Source organism: Eretmochelys imbricata, chromosome 9 (assembly GCF_965152235.1).
Source record: "Eretmochelys imbricata isolate rEreImb1 chromosome 9, rEreImb1.hap1, whole genome shotgun sequence".
NCBI classification, from domain to species: domain Eukaryota; kingdom Metazoa; phylum Chordata; order Testudines; family Cheloniidae; genus Eretmochelys; species Eretmochelys imbricata.
Window position 1 is genome coordinate 99,688,491 of NC_135580.1, and position 27,018 is coordinate 99,715,508.

Below are 27,018 nucleotides of genomic sequence, written 5' to 3' on the forward strand. Positions count from 1 at the left end.
TGGGACCCTTCTGGAAGAGCTTTTCCTTCCATTCTCATCAAAGGTCTTTTAGCTGTACCAGAGCCTATGTGCCGTCCTCCTGCATCAAGAAATCACTTTAGGTATGGGACAGGCTCTGTAGCTAGGAGCTGTAGTGAGTAGATAAGGGAAGTAAACATTTTTTGTCGTAGGCCCCTGTCTGAAATCCAAGGGCTTCCCTATCTTCACCACTAACCAGCCTGCTAAGCGCTGGGGGGAGATGGTTTTCCTGTCCTAGGACCCAGAGTTGGAAATTATTTCCTATCCTGAAAAGTAAAAAATCTCAAAAATAGTCACAAACAAACCAAAATCTATTTTTTTTAGTTTCCGGTCAATTGAAACGTTTTGTTTCAATTTTAATCTTTTTTTAATTTAACCCTTTTCAGCCAAATTAGCTTAAATTTCTAGACAAAAAGTTGTTATGAACCAAAAATCTGGAATTTTTCATTTTGAAAATGTCAAAACAAAGTATTCTGAAACTTTTCCCTCCACATTTGTTCAAGCTGGGCAAGTCTCTGAGCTCTAGCCAGTGCTAACGAGTGACAAATCACACCCTACATCTCCATACACGGCTTCCCACTGATGTGGGAGGTGTCCTCTTTGAGAATTAGTGTTGTTTGCCCCTTGTAAACTAACGTGTTTGAGAAGTAAGACGTTCACGTTCTATGGCAACGCCGCACGTTTCCCATATAATCTTCAAGCGAAAATAGCCATCTAATGGCCATGCAATTCCCGAGTGCTATAATCAAGACATCTGCGCAGCATAAATACATACCTCTGTGTTTCCTGCATACAGTAGGCTAACTCCAACCTGCGAAGCCACTTGGGGTGGAAGAAAATGATAACGAGTGGCCCATTGTTAATAGCTAGCAGCATGTGAGCACATGCTAAGGCGAGTGATGCGATACCTGGCTGTTTATTCCGCGAGGTAGACACACGCACACGTGACATAACAGGAGCATAAGTGCCTCCTCTAAAGCTCACTATTTTTCAATGTGAGAACACGGTGCTTGGTGTCATAAACGTGGCAATAACCCAGTTGGGTTGAGGAGTTCCCTTTAAAGCTTGCTGCCCAGAGAGAACGCATGCTAGAGCAGTGAAGGTAAATTATGGTTAGGTTAATGTGGGAATAATGTACATAACACCTGCACTTTGCCCAACGGACAGAGGATAGAGCACCCCCGCCTCATACAGGGCCTGATCCTGCATCACTGAAATCGACCGGGGGCGGGAGTGTCTAAGCCAGAGCCCATTGAAATTAGTGCTAGTCTTTCCACTGATGCCAGGGGGCTTTGGACAGGCCCTTAGAGCTTTGCAATTAACGTCAATTAACACAGGATCAGGCCCTGTAGTCTTATCCTTCCTGGTTGGGTCCAAATCTGCTTGTCTGACACCATCCCCTTGGAGTCAGGGTAAACCGATGCTGGTAAATTTGTGGGATTGTAAAGTGAGCAGGATTTGAGGCCAAATCCTTGGAGCATCACCTACACCCATTGGAGTCAATAGAAGCTGAGCGCATTTCGCCAGATCAAGGCCCTGGCTCGTAAAGATTGACCATGACCAATCATGCTCCAATGCATTGTCATTGCAGGGGAACACAAAGATCAACACATTCAACTGGGCCAAAATTCGGAAACTGAGTTTTAAGAGGAAACATTTTCTAATCAAACTACATGCAAATATCTCTGTAAGTACCACGTTACCGCCAGCTGCCAGGGTTGAAGATTACGTGTTTGTATCAAGCTAGGAATAGTTAGAAAGACTTTGCCAAGGTTGGAGGGCCCCCAAAGCAGGGCAGTGAAAGCCTCTTAACAGTGTAAAAAGAAAAGGAGTACTTGTGGCACCTTAGAGACTAACCAATTTATTTGAGCATGAGCTTTCGTGAGCTACAGCTCACTTCATCGGATGCATACCGTGGAAACTGCAGCAGACTTTATATATACACAGAGAGAATTGTCGGGGAGTGTCACTGGCATCCGAACCACGGCCCTGCCCCCATGCCGCCCCATCTCCCCGAGGCCCCGCCTCCACGCCGCCCCTTCTCCCTTTTAAAAGTGGTGGGGCCATGGCCCCCCATCCCTCCCTGTTCCAGCGCCCCGCCCCAAAGTTCACTTACTTCAAATAAAATCTGTTCCCTTGGGCTGTGTCAGTGTTGGTGTGTGGTCTCTCACTTCACCTCTGCACCGCTCTCTTATTTGTCCTGAGACGTTTCTTCTCATGCTGGTGAAATGGGTGAGAACCCCCAGGGGTGCAGCGTGGTTAGGCCTCCACAATGTGAAGATGGATAACATCCTTGGGGTCCCAGTGTATTTCCAGCCAACAGTTATACGTTCAGCTGCCCCAGGCACTGCTAGGGGGAAGATAGGTGCATGTGTAACACAGGCTAGCGGCCCATATACATCAGAACAGGGGCCCTCACCCGGTCCCCAATGAGACCCACACTCAGTTTCAGCTCTAAGTCCATTGAGAGGCCTGGGTCACAGGGTTCACAGGCCAGTCCTGCATCGCTCGCTGCACAAAGGTGCATGTCTCCTTGGGTGAAAAAGTGCTCGTGTTTTCACAGCTGTTGGACACTGACTTTGCAGCACGGTGGGGAGTGGGGGTGGGTTAACCCTTTGGGTTGTGTTTCGAATGTCCGGTTCTCATCCAGGCTTTGTGCAAGGACACCTTAGAGTTTACCATGGCAAGCAGAGACGTGTGCAAAGCGTTTTGGAAGACCTGTGTGGAGTACCATGCTTTTTTTAGACTCTCCGAAGAACCAAAATCCAAGCCCAAAGCCCTCCTGTGCAGCAAAGGTTCAAGTTTCCGCTATAGGTAAATCGCTCACACTAGCTCCGTTAATACCATAAGTCTCTTTGGTAGTGTTAGCTGTGTGGGGCAAAGAAACCTGGCGCTTGCATGTGCCTTTAGGCACAGCCTGATGAGCAAGTAGCCCTGGGAGGGCGGCAGTGGGACAAAGGCTGTGTCTACACAGGGATTAAAACCCCTTTGGCTGGCCCGGGTCAGCTGACGTGGCATGTAGGGCTTGGGCTCTGGGGCGGAACGATTGCTTTGTAGATACTTAGTCTGAAGCTCAAGTGAAGGGTCCCCGAGCTCTGGCTCCAGCCTGAGCCAAACGTCTACACAGTGATCTGTAGCCCCGGAGTCAGAGTCAGCTGGACTGAGCCATGCCCCAGGGCTTTTATCCCCGAGAGTCTCCTCTGAGTTGCAGTTCTTGTCTGGCTTCCTCCTTGCCTGGGCGAGGCAGCCTAGGCCCATTACCCCTCTACCTACACCCTCTGCATTTCACCCAGCCCACCTCTTGTGGAAGCAGCAGGGCCAGGCCAGGCCTGCCTGCCTGCACCCCTAGCTCCTTTGTCCAGGCCTGTAGTGCAAGGCGTGAGCCAGCCCTTGCTGCTGTGTTGGCTACAGCAGAGGTTCCAGTCCCGCTGTACGGGCAGCACTGTTAGAACTGGTCTTTCACGAGCGTTTTTCTGTCCTTGCCAGTGGCAGAACCCAGCGGCAGCTGCTGGAGCATGGGCGCAAGGGGAAGGGGAAGAGCACGCCGTTTGAGAGGTATCTGAGGGGGCGGAGGCGGCTTTGTAGCATTTCACGGATTATTTGCAAGGGGAAACTGACGCGTGCGTCTTGGATTTGCAGGAAACACTACCCGGCTCAGTACCACGAAAGGCAGTGCCGCTCGTCCCCAGACCTCCTCACAGACGTGTCCAAACAGGTACTGGTCTCGCCTCAGAGAAATACAGTGTCTGTCGCTGATGGAGAAAGCCACCGGCCGCCATGCCTGGTTAATCATTCCACCGCAGCCTTTGCTGTACTGGAGGGAAAGCAGTTGCGCGGGACCCCAGGCTGGGCCATTCCCCGGGTATTTTGGGAGCATGGCACAGCAGCGAACAGGGGAGCGCATGTCCAGTGTCCTGTGAATGTGAACGGCGAAGGAGTGAACCCCAGGGTGGGGCCAGCACTTGTGTACAACACTGTACAGTGTGTGTGGGAAGCGCAGGGTATGTTATCTCCCCCTTGCACAGTGGATCGTGCTGCGTTGTAATGGGGCATGTGTGTGTGTGTGTAGGACACACTCGGGAGACTTGGGTCCCTCCGTGCTGGGACCCACATTCCTCTCTGTTTCCCACCCGACCAGGGGATAACAGCACGTGTTCATCCCCCCACCCCACCCCAGCTCAGGGCTCCCCTAGTGGCCCAGAGGGGCTAGAACAGAGGTGGCTCCTGGCGGCAGGGGAAGGGAAGTGGTACCACCAAGGTAGCCTAGCCGGTGGGACTTTGCCTCATGGCCACACCCTGCAAAGTTCTGACGGTAACCGCATGGCTCAGGCTGGGCTTTCACTGCGCCCTGCCCAGCCCCATGCTGAGAGCAGAATCTGGCCGCGTTCCCACCCTTGCAAGGTGGGTGCGTGTGTGTGAAAGCTGCACCCACTGCTGACAAGTGCCCTCAGGGCACCTCAAGTCGGGGGCTGTGGAAAATAAAACACCTGGCCTTCGCTGTTTGTAACCTGGCCTTGGCTCACCTCTGAATCCTCCCCGGAGAGCTAGGGGGGTGAGGCAGACACAGCTTCTGGTTCACTGCCTGGCTTTCAGCTGTTGGTTGGTTTGGGTGCTGGTGGGAAGGGGGCACAGGGCTGTGTTCGACCCCAGGGCTATGGAGCAGCATTTATTAATTTGGTTGCTCTTGGGGCTGTAATGATTAGAAAGCAATAAAACCAAATAGAAGACAAGAGAGAGAGAGAGAGACACCCTCCCCACCCCCCGTTTCCAGTCCTGTCCCCCTACCCTAACGGGCCCTGCTGTCTCCCTAGGTTGAAGACCTGCGCCTGGCATATGGCAGCAGAGCCTGTTACTGGAACGCAAACGGGGTCCACGCGTCGGATCCCATGCTGGACAGCAGGAGGCGGAATTCCTCCGTGGAGGTGACGTTCGCGGCGGAGCTGGAGCGCTCCAAGCCCGAGGCTGACCCCAGGTTCCTGCCCCATTCCAAAAGCAGCTCGGCCTTCCCGTTGGCCTACGCCGAGCTGGAGCTGGAGTGGGAGCCGGCCGACGGCTTCGGGCAGCGCAGCCCGCTGACCTCCTTCCAGCCCAGCCACAAGCTTGCTGGAAACAGTAAAAGCACCTCGGTTGGCAACATGAGGGAGGTCGCCTCCAGGCAGCTGAGCTACACAGATGTACCGTACGTCCCCTCCACCAGCCAGCCGCTGGAGACGACGTCTCCACAAGTGTTCTTTTACGTGGACAGGCCTCCCCCGGTACCACGCCACACGCCAGCTGCTGCTGAGGAAGCAGGGAGAGGGCTGAGTGGCCCTGGCCCCGTGTCAATGAAACCTTCCAAGAGATGTCCAGCCCCGGCCCAGAGGAAGGGTCTGCAGCCCGAGGCCCTGCCCAGGGCTTGCTGTGTTGGCAGGCACCTGGAAGAGGAGAGCAGAACCCTGGCTGGGGCTTTTGACTACAGCATTCAAGAGCAACTGCCCAAAAGATCTTGGAGCCAGTCCGATATGAAGACCATCCATTTCCCATATGGGTCGGAGTTCAGGCCGCTGGGCCCTTGCCCTGCTCTGAGCAGTAGAAAAGTAAGTATCTTACGGTCCCTGCTCGCCCAACAAGGGCTTTCCAACCCCGCCGCAGCGCCACGCCAGGCCGAACGCGGTGTGGGCAGCGGGACCGAGTCCAGTGACTCCGACTCGGATCTCCTGAACGTGGATTACTACTCTCTGTATGGCCGGGTAGAAAAGTCACCCCTGGCCCGGGTGCGTCTGTCCTCGGGCAGCCTCCAGCTGGAGGAGGAGGATGAAGAGGTGTCCTTCGCGACAAGCAGTGCAGAAGCAAGGACTTCAATGGGCATGTCCAATTATTTCACGTAACCATCTCCAATCGGCTTGAGAGCGCAGAGATTTCCAAAGCCAGCTGGAAGGAACAGGAAGGTCATTTTTGTGTGATGCTGCTCCCTCCTTGCTAAGCATTGTGACGGGTTAGTGTTGTGTGAGTACAATTAGCTGTAGAGACTGTGTTAATGGATGACAGGGGAGCTCTAGGACATAAAGATCTAGGCAACAGGCAAGAAAAAAGTAGCCAACAGTGGGCACCCCAGCAAAATCTTCTACATTGAGGTTCTCAATGAACGGGGGGTCAGCTAGTCACGTCCACTGGGCTCACCCCAAATTGCTAAATGGCAGGCAAGCACCAGTCAGCTCATGGCCACTTGGGAACAAGGGTCCTGATGCATGAAAGGTGGAGAACCACTGTCCAACAGCAGGGCCACAGAAGTGTCATGTCAATTCTCCTCCGCGAGGGGAATAGAAACACCATTAAACGAAAGCTGCTAAAATGTCTGTTTCTAATGGAGAGCGCGCGAGACCCTCAGTTGGGCTGATGGCCGTTGGGAGCCTGTTTGGGAAGACTCGTGAGTGTGTTAGCAGAATGTTTGTTATGGCAGCTCCATATGCCCCAGCTCCTGATCACAAAGGCGCCCACTCTGTGACACCAACCGCTTGTATTTTGATGCTGCCACATCACTAATGATGGCGAGGAGCACCTCTCTTCTAACCAAGGGCGGTGCAGCAGAGAGCCTCGCCCAAGCCACTAGACAGGTTGGCTTGAGTACGTCGGAGTTGCATCCCAGTGTGTTGGTCACTGGCTTTCAGATTTGTGTAGGGAGCGAACGCCACCTCTTCCCCAGCCACAGCAAAGATACTGCCGAGAAACATATTTTGCCGGTCAGTTTGTAAATCGTTTTTAGCGGCTGCCTTGCAGGCTCCCCCCGCATGCAGTGAGGTGGGACGGTACCTCCCATTACGACTGACAGTGAAAACGTGTCTTTGCCACTCACATCCATCTCTCTCCTTCCTTCCGCTAAGAGACCGCGCATGGCCACACAAGCAGTACCTGGTGTGGGGGCCCAAACCTGAGCTCCCAGAGACGCAGGCTTCTCGACCCCTAAATTCAAGCGAGCAGCCAAGAGACCTGGGTGGAATCACTGATGGGGAACGCGCGAATACTTCAGCCTGGCTGAATGGGCCCCTCCTTCCATCAGCAGTGAACGGACCAGCCAATGCACAAACAAGGCGCTCACTTGGAATAAGCTGTAACAGGAGAGTGCTATGCAGGTGGGCAGGCTCCCAAAGGCATTCCCAAGTCATCTGTCTCACTGCAAAGTAAGACACTGTGGTTACTAGAGATGGCTAAAAAAGAAAGGAACATATTTTTGCAAAAAATGTTGCCCTTTTTTGGTGTTGAAAAATTTCAAATATTGATGTTTTCTGACCAGCTCTTGTATTTACCAACCACAGGAAAGTGGAAATATCTATTTTTAACCTTGTATTTTAGTTCTTAAAACATCTAATTTCCCCTCAAACGCTTTGTAAGGAAAAAAAGGTCCAAGCGACCCAACCCGAGCCCGACCCGGCTGCTGTGAGATTCTGGCGTGTTCTCTGTCCAGTCCTGTAGGCCACGGCTGTAAGGGAAGGCTGGAGCATGCCTGTGGGGGTGCTCTGGGGTCACACACTTGCCTGGCAGGGAGCCAGCAAACCCGGCTGTCGGGCACCGTGCTAGAGTGGCTTTGTTGGCCACGCTCCTGGTGGGGAAAGACGCAAACATCAAGTGAACGGTCAAGACAACTGGGTTAGCAGGATGCTGCCCACCCTGTATTTTTCAAGCTCTCGTCTTCGTTCTATCGTTTTAGAAGCTGGACAATAAAACAAACGAACCCCTCCCCCACTGCTTTAGGTGTGGTGTCTTTTTCCTTTTTCGGGCACAGCAGAAGCAGCTGTGGGCCAGTGGAGCCTACGTACCCGTCAAATGCCCAGGTGTTTAGCTTCCTCCTTGCTCCACCCAGGGTCACCCACCGGATGCACAGCAGGTGCGAGTTAAACCTGGAGATCGCAGGACACTCATCACAATCCTGCACCCCCTCCACAGAGCGGCCCTGCCTGGCCCCTGCCAGCTGCCATTTGCTGACCCCCTTCTGGACCATCCCTGGGTCGGCTGCCTCACTGCTTGAAGCAGCAAAACTCTTGGTTGGATTTCCAAAGGGACCCCACCCCAAGGGAACGTGCCAGAGAAGGGCCCTGAGGTTGACCCCCTCACACAGCACCTCAGGTGCTGAGTATTTTGACTCCTGGGCAGAGGTGGATGAAGATTTATTTACACACAGAACTTTTGGGCCTCCACATCCCTGCCATGGGGCCCTGCCCCCTGCTCCTCCCCTTCCATGTCCCCTGACTGGCCAGAAGCTGGGCCATGGTAAGAGCTGCCCAGGGGGCCTGGTTGCTGTGGGGAGCCCTGGGCCCTCCACCTGCCCTGGGTGGTGCACCTTGGGGTGCAAGGATGTGGGCCAGGGGCTGCTCTCGGGGCCCCCCCCTCCCAGGGCAGGTGGAAGGCCTGGGGCTCCCTACAGCTGCCCGGGCTCCCTGGGTGGCTCTTACTGCAGCCTAGGGCAGTGGTCCCCAAACAGTGGAGCTCATGGAGGGGACAGGGCGGGGCCTGGGTCAGCTCCCACAAGGGGATGGGCAAGGCGTGCCACCCACCCTACCCTGCTCCCAGCTGCACCTTTGGCCCCATTGCTCCTGGCAGCGGGTGGGGCGGGAGGAAGGGGTGCTGACTGGGTGTGTGTGTGTGGGGAGGGGGGGTGACTGAAAAAGTTTGGAGATCCCGGACTTGCAATTCCATATGGCCAGTTTTGGCCCCGGACAGCCCAACTTTTTTGGCAAACCTGGGCATTTGCCCCGTTAGCGCTTGCCGTCTGATCGGCAGGGGCGTGCGCGGTAGGGCCCCACGCTGCTCAGCAGTGCCAGGACTTGGGCATGTTTGTAGGGGCCTGGCTGAAAGGGAGGTGCGAGGGGCCTGTCTGTCTACACGGCAGTTAGACACCTAGGGCTGGCCAGTCAGGGGGTGCCAACTTTCTTATTGCAGAAAAACTGAACACGAGGGTGCCACTCCCTGCCCCTTCCCTGAGCAGCCCCCCGCCCCGCTCCTTCCATTTCCCCCTCCCCCCCAATTGCTCACTCCTCCCCTCCTTCACTCACTTTCACGTGTCTGGGGCAGAGAGGTGTGGGCTTTGGGGTGGAGCCGGGGATGAGGGGATTTGGGGTGCAGGAGAGGGAGCCAGACTGTGGGGTGGGGGAGGCAGAGGTTTTTTGTGGGGGGGGGGGGGGGAGGTGGCCGGGCGGCACTCACTTCAGGCAGCTCCTGTGCCATGCCAACTGAGGTTCCTGGCCAATGGGATCCGTGGAGCTGGGGCTCAGGGTGGGGCGGGGGGGGGGGGGGGGCAGCACAAGGAGCCCCAGGGCCACCCCTTCGCCTCGGAGCTTGTGGGACACGCTGGCTGCTTCCCAGGGAGCCTGCCAGCCCCGCGGTGCCACCAACTTGCCTTTTAACGGGCTGGACGGCGGTGCTGAGCGGGGCCTTTTTCCACCAGCAGGCCCCCTCCCACCTCGTAGGGGCCTGGGCTCCAGCCCAAATGGCTGCATCACAATTAACCAGCCCCTGAGCCTGAGTCAGCTGGCACGGGCCAGCCGCGTGTGTCTAAGCTCACGTCCGCTATGGCCATGGAGGCCAAGGCTTTTGCCCTCGCTCCCTGCCAGCAGTTGCTGTAGCCCTCCGGTACTAGCTGCCCTCTCCGCTCGGCCGTGCCAACCCTCACCAGGCAGCCAGGCTAAGGGGTGCTGCCAGGCAGAAACGCGGGCCTCGCGCGCACGCTTGCAATGCCCAAGGGCAATTCACCAACAAAGGGCTTTAAGGGTGCGGGGCCGTGCCTGTGATTCCCCCCCAACAAAGGCGCTGCCAACAGGCCGCTGCCCCCTTGGACCTACACACACGCAAACGGACCAGGATGTTTCGCCACCCGAGAAAGGCGTGTCCCCCGCCCCCACACACACAGCCTGCCCCCTTCCCTCCAGAGTCACAACAGCGTAGTGCACCCCTGCCCAAAAGAGGCCCTCCCTCACCCCTCCTGCTGGCGCTCGTGCGCCCTGGGAAAACGGTGCTTCACAGCCACTTGGGGCATCACGATTAGGAACGGGGTAGCTAAGAAGTAAACACCATGGTACTATAGTAATCCATGGGACGCCCACACCTTGACTGCTGCGTACGGTCCTGGTCGCCCCCATCGGATCTGTTGGAAATGGGAACGGCCCCAGAGGTGATTGGGGTGTGGACCAGCTTCATGAGGCAAAACTAAACTGCCAGGGACTGTTGAGTGGGATGATCGAGGTCTAGACCGTCATGCCTGGTGTGTTACCCCTTCACATAACACACGAGCGGGGGTGGGGGGTGTATGTGTGGGCCAGGGGGGTTACACGCTGACACGGCTCGGCAGCTGGTTTAAAACAAGGAAGTATTTCTTCACCCAGTCAGCCCGTGGCACTTTTTGCCATAGGATGTTATGAAGGCAAGAACTGGAAATGGGTTTAAAAAAGAATTTCATGGCGGATGAGTCCATCACTGGCTCTTAGCCAAGGATGGAACCCCACGGTCCAGGTGTCCCCAAACCTTTCACTGCCAGAAGCTGGGCCTGGATCACTCGCTAATTGCCCTGTTCTGTTAATTGCCTTTGAAGCAGCTGGCCCTGCCCCCTGTCAGAAGACACACTAACGGGCAGGATGGATCTTTGGCCTGACCCACTGTGGCCAGTTTGGTAGGCTGGAAGAGGTGACAAACCCTTCTACTCCCCGTTGTCACTGACACCACGCCCTGTGGCCCATGAGGCAGAACGGTGAGCCTGGTGAGGGGCCTGCCTGATGTCTGGCAACCAGCCGCAAGTATGGCTCCCACACAGAGCCCAGGGAAAGGCTGAGCGCACATGCATAGGAACCATGATGCGGCGCTGGGCTGGGCCCACAGCAAGCTGCAGCTGTGTTCGGGATGGGACGGTGGTTCTATTTCTACTGCCATCGCCAAGCGGCAGAGTTCAAGGTGGAGGCTGGAAGCCCGTCTCCTGACGCTGCATTTCCTGGTGCAGGTTTGGTTTGAGCCTCTTTCGGGGGTTGCACAAGTTTGCGTGTGGGAAGGGCAAGGCACGGCTCCACGGGCTCCATGCCCCTTTCCGTTCGAGCAGCTGGGCTTCCTTTGAAACGGACACTTTGTCTCACGTTCCTGGGAAATTCCAGGTTCTTTCCTGGCTGTCACGGCAGAACCAGGGAGAGCAGCAATGTGAGCGCAGGGCCGAACACATGGTTTAGCATGTCAAGCTGGGGCTGCTCGAGGTGGTCCGCTCTGTGACTGGTTTTAGAAGATGGACTGGGTGGGGTGCTCCAGAAGGGAGGCCCATCTTGAGCTCAGTGCAGGCAGGCCCCGCTCCCTTGACAGCAGCGTTTATGGTGTTTGTAGGCCAGGTCTGATTGTAACATGCCTGCTCCAGCCTCTAGCCCTTCATTAGATACGGCGGATGCTAGCACAGATAAAATCCAACAGGTTACAGCAAACTCCCTTTATTGCAACGGACTCAGAGCCCACCCCCCACAGTTGCATCAGGCCAGGATGAGGAATTGGTAGGGGATGGATAACTGCTTTTCCAGTTGTAGGGCCTGTGGTTAGGTGTTTGATTGTGTGTGTGTTTTCCCTGGGGGCTGCCCCAGCTCTGCGCAGACAGCTGGCACAGCAGAGCTTGAGCAAACTGCCCAATGACCACGAGATCCGTGAAGGTACGAAGGTGCCAGGCCAGGTTTATTGTCGATGAAGCACAGTAACAGCACCTGGCAGACTCTACAAAGATGCTAAGACATGTATACCCATGACAATGGAAAGTCCCGCCATTCTCTGAGCTGTGTCCATTTCCCCCTCAGCTGGACGAAGATACTCCCTCAGAGATACATCTTTCTACTCTGATACGAACAAATCAATACTGCCTCTAACCATCCTCTTGTACATGTTGGTTTGAGTAAAACATTTTTATTACGTAGTTACCCTGACCTTATCAGTGTGTTCCTGTTATCCTTGGGGAATGTTTTTGTACCGTCCTTGATAATGGGACATTCTGGTACCACTTGATATTGGGATGTGTTTGCATGAGCACTCTGTACCTAGCTCTTCTTAGGAATGTGTATTTCTACAATATCAGCTCTGTTCTTGCCAGATTCTGTGTTCAGGTCCTGCCTCATACCAGGCCTCTGACACAAGGGCTTATGTCTCATGCTTTCTTCCTACTACAGGGCCAAGTTCTCAGGTGCATAGGTTATATTTGCCACTTCCCCCCCCGACCCTAACCTCATGAACACAAATTTAGATCAGATGCAGGGCTGCTCCAACTTGTGCTAGCAGTAACAGGCCTCTAGAGCTGCTCAGTCAGTCCAGGATCACTGGAGCATATCAACTCCAGACGCCTGTCCTCCTTCCCAGGGCCTGCTCCCACAATGCACCATTCTTGCATGAGAGAAAGCACTACCTGATGCTCTAAGATGGGGATAAGGATCTAGGCACTTGTCTTTTGCATCCAGTTTCAGCACAGGACAGATTATGTAACTTGACAGATTAACACAACATACACACAGCATTGTACAGACTTCCTCCCCTCGCTGACATAGGTCTTATCCACATATCCTTCTTCTATTTTAAAAATAGGATTTGTGGTCAAACAGAACGCATGACAAGCCTGCACTTCTGTATATAATTGAAAAGGTTCCAGCCACATGGTCTTGGAGGGAGAAGTAGCATTTAAAAAAAACAACAACATGCCAGGTGACCTCAGAGAGGTGGTGTCTTAAGGGCCAAACTGGAAGCATCTGAACATGGACAGGCAAACCTGAAATCTCCTTTAGCCCTGGTGTGTGGGAAATATTGGCAGAGGTTCAGAGGGAGGAACAGAAGGGCAGCCCTAGGCCAGTTTTATCCATAGAATAGTTTAGACAGAAGACCTGGGCCAAGGGTGCACACTGCAGTCATATCCCATCCACCTCCAAGGAGGGGAATAGGGGTGGACAGGAACAGCAGGAACAACTGACAGGAGAAAGACAAGACAATCCTGAAAAAAAAAAGAGGGAAAGGAGAGGGGTCTCTGAATTAATTGCACCGACATCAGGCAATTCTAAGGGTCTAATTTGACATTTTCCCTTCACTGCACCGGGGTATGGCGTTCACAGTGTGATTCATGCACTCTGCACAGGACCAAGCAGAAGGTTCCGACTGGAAACAAGTCACTCCCGGCAAATGAGAGAAAACAGGGATATTGCTGCCAAATCAGGTTAGTTTTTTTTAATCATACCTGGCCCTCTGCCTGAATTACCTTTCCCTGCACTCATTACATATGGGGGCATGTAACCCATCGCTCACTGGCATTACCCCATGGAACGACTGAAAGTGGCACTAGAAAAAACTTTCTGCTACCTGCAGACATTGGGGCCGTCATATCCTTGCTAATCAAAAGGAGATTCCGGAAACTCCAGGCAAATCAAAGGGATGCACCACCCTCAGCACGACATTAACTCACTCAAAAATCTTAAAGATAGCTGGCGTTATTAATGTGGGTGTTCAAGAGCAGCGCTTGCTTCAGACAGGGACACCCTGACTATCCCAGGAAATGGAGTGATCTTGTCACTATCCTTGACAGACCCGACAGAGAGAAAGAATGTTGGCTTGGTTCTGTTCCTCACCCCCTCCACGCTTACTGGCCAGTATTCGCATGCTTTTGGTCGGCTCTCTGCCCTGCAGATGACTTGCCCCACCAAACCATGTCAAAGCGAGGACTCCTCAAGGCTGGTGACTTCTACAGCTCTTCTAAATGTAACTCAATTAAAAGAAGTGGAGAAGGGACACACCAAACTGAGTACATCATTAACATAGAATTGTAGGACTAGACAGGAGCTCAAGAGGTTGTCCAGTCCAGTCCCCTGCACTCAAGGCAGGACTAAGCAAAACATGATTAAGAAAATATTTTTTTTGGTGCTACCGAGGGCAAGAGAACAAAATGTAATAGGTAGAGATGCACCGTCTCGCAGAGAGAAAATGGAGTTTAATTCGTGACATATCTGAAAGGCAGGCCGTATTTTTAGTCTAATCTCCAAGATTAACAGCTGAGACACAGCAGCCCCTTCGTTTACAGACCCACCTAATGGCCAACAAAGGTGCAAAATACAATTTTAAACATTTAAGGGATTTTTGGTTTTGGTGATCATCACAAATGGTTTAGAATGCAAGTAACTTGTTGTATTTGAAGCTTAATTTCATGTATCAGAAAAGCATGAAATTAGCAAACCAACATACAGATCACTAAGGCTTTGCAAAAAGGAAAAAAAAATATTCCAATGTTAAGTCATAAAACAGTGATAAAGTCAGACCTTTAGCAGCTGCTAAACTTTGTGCAAACACATTAATTTATGTTTTCTATTCACTAAGCAGTCACCTGATTCTAAGAACAGATTTTTACAATTACTACCTGTACACGGTACAAAATCTTGGTGGAATCTGAGAGAAGCTGAGTTAAGGGGTTTTAGGGAGGATTACATTGACAAAGGACTCGGATATGCAAGTATGACGAATAGAATACATTTCTTTTTTTAATGTGATTCTATTTCCATAAGTGACTAAAACGTCAATTCTCAACGCAAGGTGGAAAATACACTAGTCAGAGGATGGTTCCCTAATGAACCCTCTATACTAAAAGTATAATTTACTCTCCTCATGGAGGCACAGGATTTCAGCAGAGCAAATCCCATTTGAAACACAATATTTGCAGTTCCTCCAATGGACAGCACTACCAAAGACCAAGGCTCTTCACGGCCATCAATGAACTTAGCTCCACAACATCCCTCTGAGGTAGGTAAGTGTTGTACCATTTGACAAGGAAAGAAACAGACAGTAGTTCAGTGACTTGGCTGAGGTCACACAGCAAGCATGGAGTGGTACTAAGCCCACTGCTCTAGCCACTCAGGACAGGCTTCATTTAGAGTTACGTAGAATAAAGCCCCAGGCATCAAGATGAGGACGTAGCCTTCAATTACTAAATTCAGAAAGGATCACCTCTCAGTAACACCCCTCCAGCCCAAATAAAACAACATCTTGAGGGAAAGTGACAATGGAATTAAAAATAACAGGTTTTGAATTCTGAGAAATGAGTATGTAGTAGTTTAGTGAGATTCTTGGTGAGGAGACAGACAAGTACAAAATCAAAGTTAACTGGGGCACCATGCTTTCTGTACCTTGAATCTGAAATATGAGTTCACAGTGAAGTTTTGACGTTCTGAAATGTCTACAACTCTGTCAACGGTCCCATATATATGTCTGCATGCACACATATTGATAGATTATGCTTCAAGAATGAGATCAAACTGAATACTGTAGCTGTTCCACATGTCTAGCATTCCACGCTGTCTAAATTCCAATAGGTGTTCTTTGGACAAGGTCAGCATGGGAAAAAACACCATTTTCTAAAGTAACATGCAACTCTTTGCAAGGAGCACTTTTGTTTAAATAGAAACATTTAAAACTTGGAAACCATAAAACAATAATTTGCAAATTTAACTAAATCCAAAATAAAATGCACAACAAAGCAGGGTCATGAAAGTTTACAGAACTTAAATATTTATTTTTAAACCATTTTAAACCCCAAAACATTGAAATAAGCTACATCTATAAACAGATTTACAGGACTAACAACTACATAAGCTATAGGAGCACTACAATTTGTATCTGTGATGCAGTTATTTTGTAAAGCCTCAGATCAACTGTATATACAACTTTTGCTGCTTTTACACTTATAAAAATATTTATTTAATCCATAACATTATTGTTTTCAAAACTATTTCCAGACTTTTTTCTCAGATATAAATTCTAATTGAGTTTTAGTTATATAGCAGATGAAAAGTTTTAAACAGAAACATTTCTCTAAAATTAAAACAAGGAGTTAAAAGTAATTTTTACAGTGTAGGCACCATTGAAAATAATTGTCCTTGGCATGTCTAACCACCATCTCTCACGAGTGTCCTTTATATAAAAACGATGTAATGGCAACTTTTGACTAAAAATGCAGTATTTGTTTGCACACCGTTACTTTTTCCAATATTTGGCAGACAGATTTCAGATTTCTTTAAAATGACTTTTGTGCAAAAACAAAATGTGCAGGAACCATAAAATAAACACATCCAGCCTTTATCAAAAATAAATTTACACCAACAGTTCCACAGCTAAGTACTGAAATACAATCCCAGTTCAAAACTTCAGCATAATATACATACTGGGTTGAAAAGAAAAAAGGATATTACCCATCTAGCAGTACCATAAATATATAACTGAAAGCAATTTTATAGTCTTACCTACTTCAGGGGAAAAAATCATTCTGTACTGCACAGTACGACCTTTTAGTGAAAGAATATCTATAACTCAATTATTTGCATATTAACTGGTAAATACATATTTAAAATACACTTTCAGAAAATTATAAACAAATGATGTGGATGTACTGCATTTAATGTACTTTAAGAACAGAAGTGTATAAATAGTTTACAGGAAACCACCACCACCACACAGAACGCTGGTGTTATATGGATACCTGCTTGTGAGGTATTTATCACATGACACCCAACTTCTCTCTGGCTACCTCCCACCCAAGCATACAATGCGCTGTTTTTAATACGCAAAAGAAAGAAATTTAAATTAAACTGGACTTCAATTTCTGTCCATTATTGCCAAAGCCCTCCCCCCCGCCCCTTGCATCTGTATTGCTTTAAATTTCCTACCATGATGAATAAGATTTAATTACTACTTCTAAATCTGTTCTAAAAGGTAATACATCTACTGTACATCAGGATATACCTGCTGCTACATATCACCTGCAAACTACTGACATATTGCTCTCAAATGTGTATAATCATAGAGCTGCCTAAAATACGGTACCAATTTAGAAGTATGATAGATATTGTTGCAGGTTTAGTTTTAGGGTATGATAAAACTATGGTGATCAAAGCAGGTGCTACAGCAATATCCTACCCACTAAGTATAGGCTTGTGAAAAAAGCTATTTATGAAGCATGTTAGTGATTTACAAAAGTTTAACTTATGAATACAAAAGACCTGCACGTTCCCATCAATGTACAGTAACAAAAAGCATCAAAACATACTGTACTTACACTTCCTATTAACTAAAGTAACGGCCACATCTAAAAGCAAAACTGCACCTCAACATTTATCTGATTAAACAGATGAAACTACAATATTAAAAGTTGTTCTTTACAAAATAATTTCCTGAAAATATAAAACCATGTACACCATCACAAAATAGTTAAGTAGGGTCTTCCAAATCCTTGATCATCATCGTCCTCCTCCTCATCAATATGTTGCAAAGATCCAAAAGGCACAAGGAGCTCATGAGCTAAGCACTGCCAAGCTTGAAGTAGTTTTGGTGGGTTTCACTGGGTCCATATGAAACAGCAGTCATTTATGGGAAGTTTCTTAGGATGAGTCATTAACAGAAATCCTATACATAAAAATACACAAATAAGAACTGTATTCACTTTATTCCAACTTGGTACACAGCAAATGAATGCACCACACTTCAGTGTATAAAGCTACTAAACAAGTAAGTGCATTAATCTTATCTCAGAAACATTAGCTTTTAACCTGATTGCCTACACAGATATGAAAAAAACCCAAGGGGCAATGTTTCTCATAGAAGACCCTTGAAATAACATGCAGTGAATTTTTTTTTTTAAAAAAGATGAGTCAAGGGTTTATCTGCTCCCCTAGTAAAGTTTATAAATGTCTCTTCAACAAGGAAGTGTCTACATTAAAACTGCAGTGTAAATAAAGAACAAAGAGAATAATTGTTTTTACCATTAATTTTTCATTTATAGTAACTGGAAGTGTTATTTGTAACTACAATAGCTAAAACGTTTTCTAGAAATAAATTAAGTTCTCAAATAGATTCTCCCTTTATTTTGCCACTGTTGTTCATGCTGAGAAGACTCTCTCCGTTGATCTCAATGAGAGTATTTGCATAGAGAGGTGCTCAGCATGTAAAGATGGCAGACAAAGGGAATAAACACTACATTTTTACTGCAGTCTAGGGATTATATATAATGCAATATGTCTAACAAATTATATGAAACTGGATAAGAAAACACACTTGACCCAAATTCTATTATTCCACCTTAAACAATGTATTAAGCGATCATAAATGTGTTTGATTACTCTCAGTCTGTTAAAATAGCAATAATGTTTCAACATATAAATGCTACTGTCTTATACTGTATTGGTTTCAGAGTAGCAGCCGTGTTAGTCCGTATCCGCAAAAAGAAAAGGAGTACTTGTGGCACCTTAGAGACTGAAATTTATTTGAGCATGAGCTTTCGTGAGCTACAGCATCTGATGAAGTGAGCTGTAGCTCATGAAAGCTTATGCTCAAATAAATTGGTTAGTCTCTAAGGTGCCACAAGTACTCCTTTTCTTTATACTGTATTGGGTTACACAGAAATCAGTGGGGACATATAGCACCTTCACAAAGCCCTCAAGCTACAGACGTGTCTTTTCTTGAAATTCTGTACATGTTTTGCTAAGATAAAAACTGCTGAAAATCACCAGTTCTTGTCTGTCACTTTTATCCTCCTGGAAGAGTTTATGTAGCTTGACCAAACAACAACTGATCACAAACATTCTAAAGATAAAGATAGACACTGTTGCCTCTGAATTGCAACCAGCTTTAATAGGTTGATTAGGGGAATGAGCCAAACTGGCTGGGGTCTCCCCAACTAGCCTCCACACCCAGCAAACAGCATCAATGGCCAATTCCTCCCTCAGGGGCCACCACATGCAGCAGAAGTTTCTCCAGCTCATGGGGCAGAGAGCCTGGGGAGGTGGAAGGCAAACCGAGTCAGGTCCCCTCTTACACACATGCACATGATAAAGTCTAACTACAGGATGGCATAAGATTATTTTCACAGCACACTAGTCTCATCGAGTACATAGGATGGATGCACAATGGGGCAGAATTAAGATTGCCTGGGTAATTGTAACACTGGCATTTCCTAATCTGAGACCAGAACTTTGCAACTTAAGTAACATTTTTAACGTAGTTTACATACAATATTATATATATATATATTGTATTTTTTTAATGCCCCTCCCCGCCCCTCCAAAAAAAACCCAACTTACTTCTGAAATTTCTCCATAAGTTTCTTCACCATCTTATCTGTGATCCCTGGACATGCAGATTCTGCCATAGTGATGCTCTTCTCAAGTTCTTCAATTGCTTTCTTCCTGCTAGTATTATTTATGTCCTGTTGTTTAAGCTGAGTGAAAGACCAACACAGATGTACCTTAAAGATTTATAAAATGCTTGTGCAAATTTCAAAGAGATCTTTGAATTAACGATTTACCTCAGCAAACACAGGTGTGATTATCATAGTTAAACAACTCACGGTTTTCACAAGGTCTTGATCCTAAAAGTTAGCAAACATACATATTTAATATAATATATATATTCTATATGCATTTATAAAAGCAATCATATTTATGCTTGCATCATCATTTTAAAAGACTTGATATTTAACAGAACCTTTGCAACACATCACAAAAGACATATACTTTACCTCAACAAATCTAGTGTGGTTTGGAAATAAATGCTTGATGATATTTCTGAACCAATGCCACTTTACATTATGGTTCATTTCTCTGTCAGATTAATTCTATGTAATTCTTTAAAATTAAGATATCTCTAGACAGACATTGTGCCATGAACTCTCAGTATTATCTCTACGGCTAAGCTGCCATGGACACTGGACTTCACCATTAATTAATTTTGGGGTTTTACTAGCAGATATTTTTGTGCTATTTTATGAAAAATAAAAATAAGGACTGAAGCCAAAAGTCAACAGCTTCCAATCAGCTCTAAGAATAAAAAACTCTTCAGATTGTACATACTGTTCCATTCTGCAGTTTCTTTGCATCTGGCTTCTTTCGAACTGTAGTAAAACTCCACTCAGGATGAGAATTATTCTCCTTGTTGCTGGACTCCCTAAAGAGAATCACAAGGATACCTTCTACAACGACAGTGGTCAAAAACACAAACTTAACTAGCCCAGGTAACGAGCATGCAAATGAAACTGCATGGTTAATTTCATCTGCCTTAAAAATTCATGTCTATTGAACCTTTATTGTTAAATAAATTAAGTGAACTTTACAAGATCTTATAGTTCTAACTCATCTCCCCCCACCACGTTTTTCCCTCTCGTGTCACAACTCAAACTGCAAGCTCTATGGGACAAGGACATTGTCTTATGTGGCCCAATAAATGTGGCTACAGTTACATAAGACAATGATTTGGTGTCCAGCAAATGGAACACTTACAGACATTGGACAGGTGAGGGCTGGGCAGGTTTCCAGAGACACGGCAATCCTGGCCCGCAACATCTACTAATTCAACCCTGGGGGGCTCTCCTGAGCAGAAACGGATAGTTGTACCAAACTGTTTGGTACTTCGGTAGCAAGGGCAAAGTGTACACTAGAGGCAAGACTAAGACATGACATGCTTGTCACAGAAGCAGAACTGGAATTTAAGTCCACAGAGATTGGAAGAATAGCACACAAGCAAATCACAGTATAGGCTCTAGTTTGAGAGCAGAGTTCCATGCAAGGCTGCTGCTAACGCACGAGCTCGAGAATGACTGCAGCACAGCACAACAAGAGCAGTGAGTTATAACTCAACATACAAATGAAACACTACTGCATTAGTAATGTTCAGAGAAGCCATACTAAAACACACTTACGAATCAGAACCATCTGAATCCGATTCATCACTACTGTGCCCTTCTGCCTTCCATCTCTTAAACCGGTCAATAAGTTCTGTCAGATAAGAAGTCTTCTTGGCATTTTTCAGAATGAATTTGTGTTTCAGGAGTTCCTTTGCAGTCGGACGCTATAAAAAAAAACAAAACCACAAAGATATTTACACTTATCCTACATAAAGTTGTTGTGATTTTAAATGTTATTTAAAAACATCTCCTCCTTGGTCCAGCCCAGAATCAAACATCCATATAGTAACAGGAGCTTCTAAGAAGCCAAACACAACCTACATTTATAATCCTCTAAGACTATGATCACCCCATAGAACAGCTACAGAATTGATCAATTAGTGATTTCTGTATTAGATAACAGACACCTAGACAAAGCTGACTGATGATACTTCTCCAATTCAATGAGGTTTGTAACCAGAATAAATATATTTTAGTGTAAGTCTTGCTGGGGTATCATTCAAGATTGGCCCATGCTTCCTCCTCTCCAGGTAAGGTGAGCTATTACCGGGGGGGGGGACCAAAACCTTTTGTAGTGATAATCAAGGTGGGCCATTTCCAGCTGTTGACAAGAACATGTGAGGAACAGTAGGGGAGGAAAATAAACATGGGGAAATAGTTTTACTTTGTGTAATGACACATCCACTCCCAGTCTCTATTCAAGCCTAAGTTAATGGTGTCCAGTTTGCAAAGTAATTCCAATTCAGCAGTCTCTCGTTGGAGTCTGTTGCTGTCGTCATCATGAATAGGTCAGAATATGAACAAGAGGCTGCTAGGCAACTCTCCAACACCACTTTCTACAAGCCATTACCCTCTGATCCCACTGAGAGTTACCAAAAGAAACTACAGCATTTGCTCAAGAAACTCCCTGAAAAAGCACAACAAATCCGCACAGACACACCCCTAGAACCCCGACCAGCGGTATTCTATCTGCTACCCAAGATCCATAAACCTGGAAATCCTGGACATCCCATCATCTCAGGCATTGGCACCCTGACAGCAGGATTGTCTTGCTATGTAGACTCCCTCCTCAGGCCCTATGCTACCAGCACTCCCAGCTATCTTCAAGACATCACTCACCTGAGGAAACCACAATCCATCGGCGATCTTCCTGAAAACACCATCCTGGCCACTATGGATGCAGAAGCCCTCTACACCAACATTCCACACAAAGACGGACTACAAGCCATCAGGAACAGTATCCCCGATTAATGTCATGGCTAACCTGGTGGCTGAACTTTGTGACTTTGTCCTCACCCATAACTATTTCACATTTGGGGACAACGTATACCTTCAAATCAGCAGCGCTGCTATGGGAACCCGCATGGCCCCACAGTATGCCAACATTTTTATGGCTGACTTAGAACAACGCTTCCTCAGCTCTCGTCCCCTAATGCCCCTACTCTACTTGCACTACATTGATGACATCTTCATCATCTGAACCCATGGAAAAGAAGCCCTTGAGGAATTCCACCATGATTTCAACAATTTCCATCCCACCATCAACCTCAGCCTGGTCCAGTCCACACAAGAGATCCACTTTCTGGACACTACAGTGCTCATAAGCGATGGTCACATAAACACCACCCTATACCGGAAACCTAAGGACTGCTATACTTACCTACATGCCTCCAGCTTTCATCCAGACCATACCACAAGATCCATTGTCTACAGCCAAGCTCTACGATACAACAGCATTTGCTCCAACCCCTCAGACAGAGACAAACACCTACAAGATCTCTATCAAGTGTTCTTACAACTACAATACCCACCTGCTGAAGTGAAGAAACAGATTGACAGAGCCAGAAGACTACCCAGAAGTTACCTACTACAGGACAGGCCCAACAAAGAAAATAACAGAACACCACTAGCCATCAGCTTCAGCCCCAATCTAAAACCTCTCCAACGCATCATCAAGGATTTATAACCTATCCTGAAGAACGACCCATCACTCTCACAGATCTTAGGAGACAGGCCAGTCCTTGCTTACAGACGGCCCCCCAACCTGAAGCAAATACTCACCAGCAACCACACAACAGAACCACTAACCCGGGAACCCATCCTTGCAACAAAGCCCGTTGCCAACTGTGTCCACATATCTATTCAGGGGACACCATCATAGGGCCTAATCACATCAGCCACACTATCAGAAGCTCGTTCACCTGCACATCACCTGCACATTCATAGATGCCATCATGTGCCAGCAATGCCCCTCTGCCATGTACATTGGCCAAACTGGACAGTCTCTACGTAAAAAAAAAATAAACGGACACAAATCAGACGTCAAGAATTGTAACATTCAAAAACCAATCGGAGAACAATTCAGTCTCTTTGGTCACTCGATTACAAACGTAAAAGTGACAATTCTTCGACAGAAAAACTTCAGAAACAGACTCCAATGAGAGACTGCTGAATTGGAATTAATTTGCAAACTGGACACCATTAACTTAGGCTTGAAATAAAGACTGGGAGTGGATGGGTCATTACACAAAGTAAAACTATTTCCCCATGTTTATTTCCCCCCACCCCTTTCCCCCACCCCCACGGTTGCTCACATGTTCTTGTCAACTGCTGGAAATGGCCCACCTTGATTATCACTACAAAAGGTTTGTTTCCCCCCCCCCCGCCCCCCTCCTGCTGGTAATAGCTCACCTTACCTGATCACTCTCATTACAGTGTGTATGGTAACAGCCATTGTTTCATGTTCTCTGTGTATATAAAATCTCCCCACTGTATTTTCCACTGCATGCATCCGATGAAGTGAGCTGTAGCTCACAAAAGCTTCTGCTCAAATAAATGTGTTAGTCTCTAAGGTGCCACAAGTCCTCCTGTTCTTTTTGCAGATACAGACTAACACGGCTGCTACTCTGAAACCTGCATTATACTACTACTGCATTATTTCTGTGCTTTAGGAAGCTGTCTCTGGAGCCGATCATCAATTCTCTTTAGTCATCTCAACATGTCCATGGGGAGGAGGAGTAAGGTCTAAGTAGAAACAAGGTACTCCACTCCCTCTTGCAATAGAGAAGCATACGAAGTCACAGGCTCTCACGTTACACCCATCACCTATGTAGTAGATTTCACAGCCAAAGAGCTTTGCAAGCATTAAGACGACACAGATGAGAGATATACTCACAAATGTTGGGTCCTTATTCAGACATGCATCAATAAATTCTTTAAAAGGTTTGCTGAATTCTCCTAATAGAGTTGGAGGATTGTTTTTTGGAATAAGAAACAGAACTCTCATCGGATGCATGTCAGAGTTGGGTGGCTCTCCTTTGGCTAGTTCAATAGCAGTAATTCCCAAAGACCAAATGTCAGCCTGGGGGAATGAAATAAAGAGTTTTATTCTCACTCAATACAAAGTTGAAGACTGAGGTGTCACAGATTATTATTTGAATTCTATACTAGAGCCAATAAAAAAAAGAGGAGTTCTGTAAGAGCTCCTGACAGCGCAATAATTACATATATCTTTTTAAACATGCTTACTGTACACATATTTTATACACTGTTAACATAGCATAAAGGTGATGAATATAAAAGACACAAGGGTCAGGAAATTTATGCTGAGTAAAGTTTCCCAGAATGTCCCAGGCATAGCGATATAGGACACAGAACCAGAGACAATAGAGACAGAAGAGGTCTCTGGATGTACACATGGATATACACTTGCACTCTGGAAACTCCTGCAAAGACTGCAATGCCTTTAGAAGCTAATGGAGCAGTAAATTCTCAGTCACCATTTTTCACTCCGCTCCTTTTGAAAAGCAGGTTCTCACTAGTCATTTTTAAATCTTTGAAAGTTTCCCTTTAGATTGCAATAGCAATAATAGAGCACGGAATGGAAACAAAAACATCTCGCACCTTGACAGTATCCTGGGGGGATTTGCGCCAAAGAAATTAATCTAAAATGACAATTTCGAAATCACTTGGTGGCTTTTCATGAACCCTACTAGAGCTCTCACACTTTTGCAGAGGTAGGACTGTGCCGTCTTTATTTATGCAGTATACAGAGTTTACCTGGAGGTTTCCACGTGCTTTCTTTGACCATTTTATATAAGTTATTCACCGGCAAACTTTCCATAATCTCATAGGTCTATCACTCAAGCTATGACAGATGTGAATTAAGTGCTTACACAAACACCTACTTGTCATTACGGTGTGTGGAAATAAAATGAAGATGTCAGTCACATGACTATTACAGTTCTATAGTAAAATATAATATGACTAAATGATTTGTAATTTACATACAATTCAAAACTCTCTGTAGCTTAAAGGGTACTTTACCATGACTGATCTAGCCAAAAAGCAGAAGTTAAGCTAATTTCTTCTGAAGCTGCCTTTATAAGAGAACAATTTCTATAGTAATACTTACTTTTGAGTCATAAGCCGACTGCTGTATAACTTCAGGGGCCATCCAAAATGGTGTGCCTACAAAGGTATTCCTCTTAATTTGTGTATCCGTCAGCTGCCCAGCAACTCCAAAATCAGCAAGTTTAACATCTCCTTGCTCTGACAACAAGACATTGGCAGCTGGAGGGTGGAGGGAACGGAAAAGAGGTGAAGTCAAATGTAGTTTATCACACTGCTCCTATTACTTTAAAAGACATTAAGTTAATATTTAAAGTTTTATGCACCTTTTATATCCCTGTGAATTTTCTTCTCCGAGTGTAGGTAGTCTAGACCTTTCAAGATTTCCTTTAACATAGTAGCAATCTGGAATTCATCAAATGGACCAGCCCGTAGCTTTAGAGGGAAACATTAAAATTAAAACAATACTCCCGATCTTATCCTTAATCCCTGCCTTGTCATTTATTAAAATGCAGTTACAGTACGTTTGAAACTTCAGCTTTTTTGCTATAGGAAGTGTCTTTAACAGAGTGCACAAGATGAAAAGATTCATTATATATGTAGATTAAACATACTGGGACACGGGTACTGCAGGAACGGATACTAGCAGGTTGGTAACGCTCACAGCAGTACTGCTACATAACTTAAAGAATGTTTAAATGGTAAAAGGGTCTATACAGTAGACAAGACTCTCCACACCCAGCCATGGACTACTTTGAAAACTGGTGTTAACTGCAAAAGTTCCTGGTTTCTGCAGCACTTACAAACTAGAAATTCTGTACCCCATCAAAGAACCTGAGGTTTTACCTTTTACAATCCACTTCAACATGAAAAACTACTACAAATAGTACAGGCTTTGCATTATTTATTTTGATATTCAATTCCATTAATTTCATTGTCCCAATGTTTTTAATTTGTTGCAGATATTTTTACATCACCATATTGTAGAAAAGGTTGTAGAGAGTAAGTGGAGATTTTGCCCATAGGGAAAGTGAGGGCTGTTTCATGATTTCTGCAGATTCCACAAACAATGCATCCATTTACACCTGGCTCACACTTTTGAAAAATTTCTCAAACCACCACAATGGCTAAAAGTGTCTTTTTTTTTTTTTTTGGTTAATAAACAGCTTAGTTCCAGAGCTCTGGGCAATTGTTCACTAAGACTTTCACTATGTTTTTTTGTTCTAGTTGTTGAGCTATTACCTCAGAATTCCATAAACAAGTTTAAATAAAAAGTCATAGGGACCACTTGTAAAAAAGTTAAGCACATGCCCGCTTTGTAATGAACATCTGGAAAAAAATGATCTACGGTACTACAGAATTGGTCCTCAAATTCCAGAGCCTAAGAAGCAGAAGCACTGTGGCTCTATGATCTTACAAGAAAGGGCAAGTCTTCTTAAGTTCGCAGCTGAGGTACAGCTCTACTGGGAAAACCACACATTGCCACACAGAGGATTGTGCTCTTCTCACACCTCCTAAGCTGCTTCTTTCATGACTGCTACATCTATCTTAAGAAAAAGGCACTTTGTATGTTTAAATTTAAACTGTTGAAAACAGAAAACCCAACTCAGTTTTACCATTTAATATTAACTACACTGTGTGTGCACACAACATTCCTGAGACCCACTCCAAAAGAAACATTTTATGTACTGAAGTGTAATAAATATTCTGCTTTGAAAAAAGGAAGCAAGGATAAAAATTTTCCTAATAAAACCAATTTAAAAAAAAATGATATGGTAAGTTACAAAACTTTACACCATTTCTCAGCATTTAGAGACAGTGAAATAACAAACCTTAATGCAAACTCATTGAGTAGGAAAAGTTGTTTAGCATAACCAGTGCACATATTCACACTTTTAGGAATGTCATACAGCAGGACTAAAACAACGTTAACTACCTCCAGAGTCCAAACTTCGTAAGAAGATATACAAATGCAC

The 27,018-nt window shown here is 46.5% G+C and overlaps 2 protein-coding genes across 3 annotated transcripts in view; one reads left to right on the plus strand and one right to left on the minus strand.

The window, feature by feature from the left end:
• FRMD7 (FERM domain containing 7) overlaps positions 1-7,713 on the plus strand; it is a 31,785-nt gene extending 24,072 nt beyond the window's left edge. The window contains exons 8-12 of the mRNA XM_077827303.1: positions 1,610-1,705; positions 2,669-2,832; positions 3,505-3,573; positions 3,658-3,733; positions 4,830-7,713. Coding sequence (XP_077683429.1) covers positions 1,610-1,705; positions 2,669-2,832; positions 3,505-3,573; positions 3,658-3,733; positions 4,830-5,885 — 1,461 coding nt within the window. The 3' untranslated portion in view covers positions 5,886-7,713. The remainder of the gene's footprint in view (positions 1-1,609; positions 1,706-2,668; positions 2,833-3,504; positions 3,574-3,657; positions 3,734-4,829) is intronic.
• Positions 7,714-15,508: 7,795 nt separating this feature from the next.
• Positions 15,509-27,018, minus strand: part of STK26 (serine/threonine kinase 26) — a 53,825-nt gene continuing 42,315 nt past the window's right edge. For both annotated transcript variants that reach the window (XM_077826981.1, XM_077826982.1), the window contains 8 exons: positions 25,369-25,477; positions 25,107-25,264; positions 23,868-24,053; positions 20,708-20,856; positions 19,863-19,956; positions 19,319-19,381; positions 19,095-19,231; positions 15,509-17,421 (listed from right to left, as the gene is read on the minus strand). In XM_077826981.1, the coding sequence (XP_077683107.1) occupies positions 17,397-17,421; positions 19,095-19,231; positions 19,319-19,381; positions 19,863-19,956; positions 20,708-20,856; positions 23,868-24,053; positions 25,107-25,264; positions 25,369-25,477 (921 nt within the window). In that variant the 3' untranslated portion in view covers positions 15,509-17,396. The remainder of the gene's footprint in view (positions 17,422-19,094; positions 19,232-19,318; positions 19,382-19,862; positions 19,957-20,707; positions 20,857-23,867; positions 24,054-25,106; positions 25,265-25,368; positions 25,478-27,018) is intronic.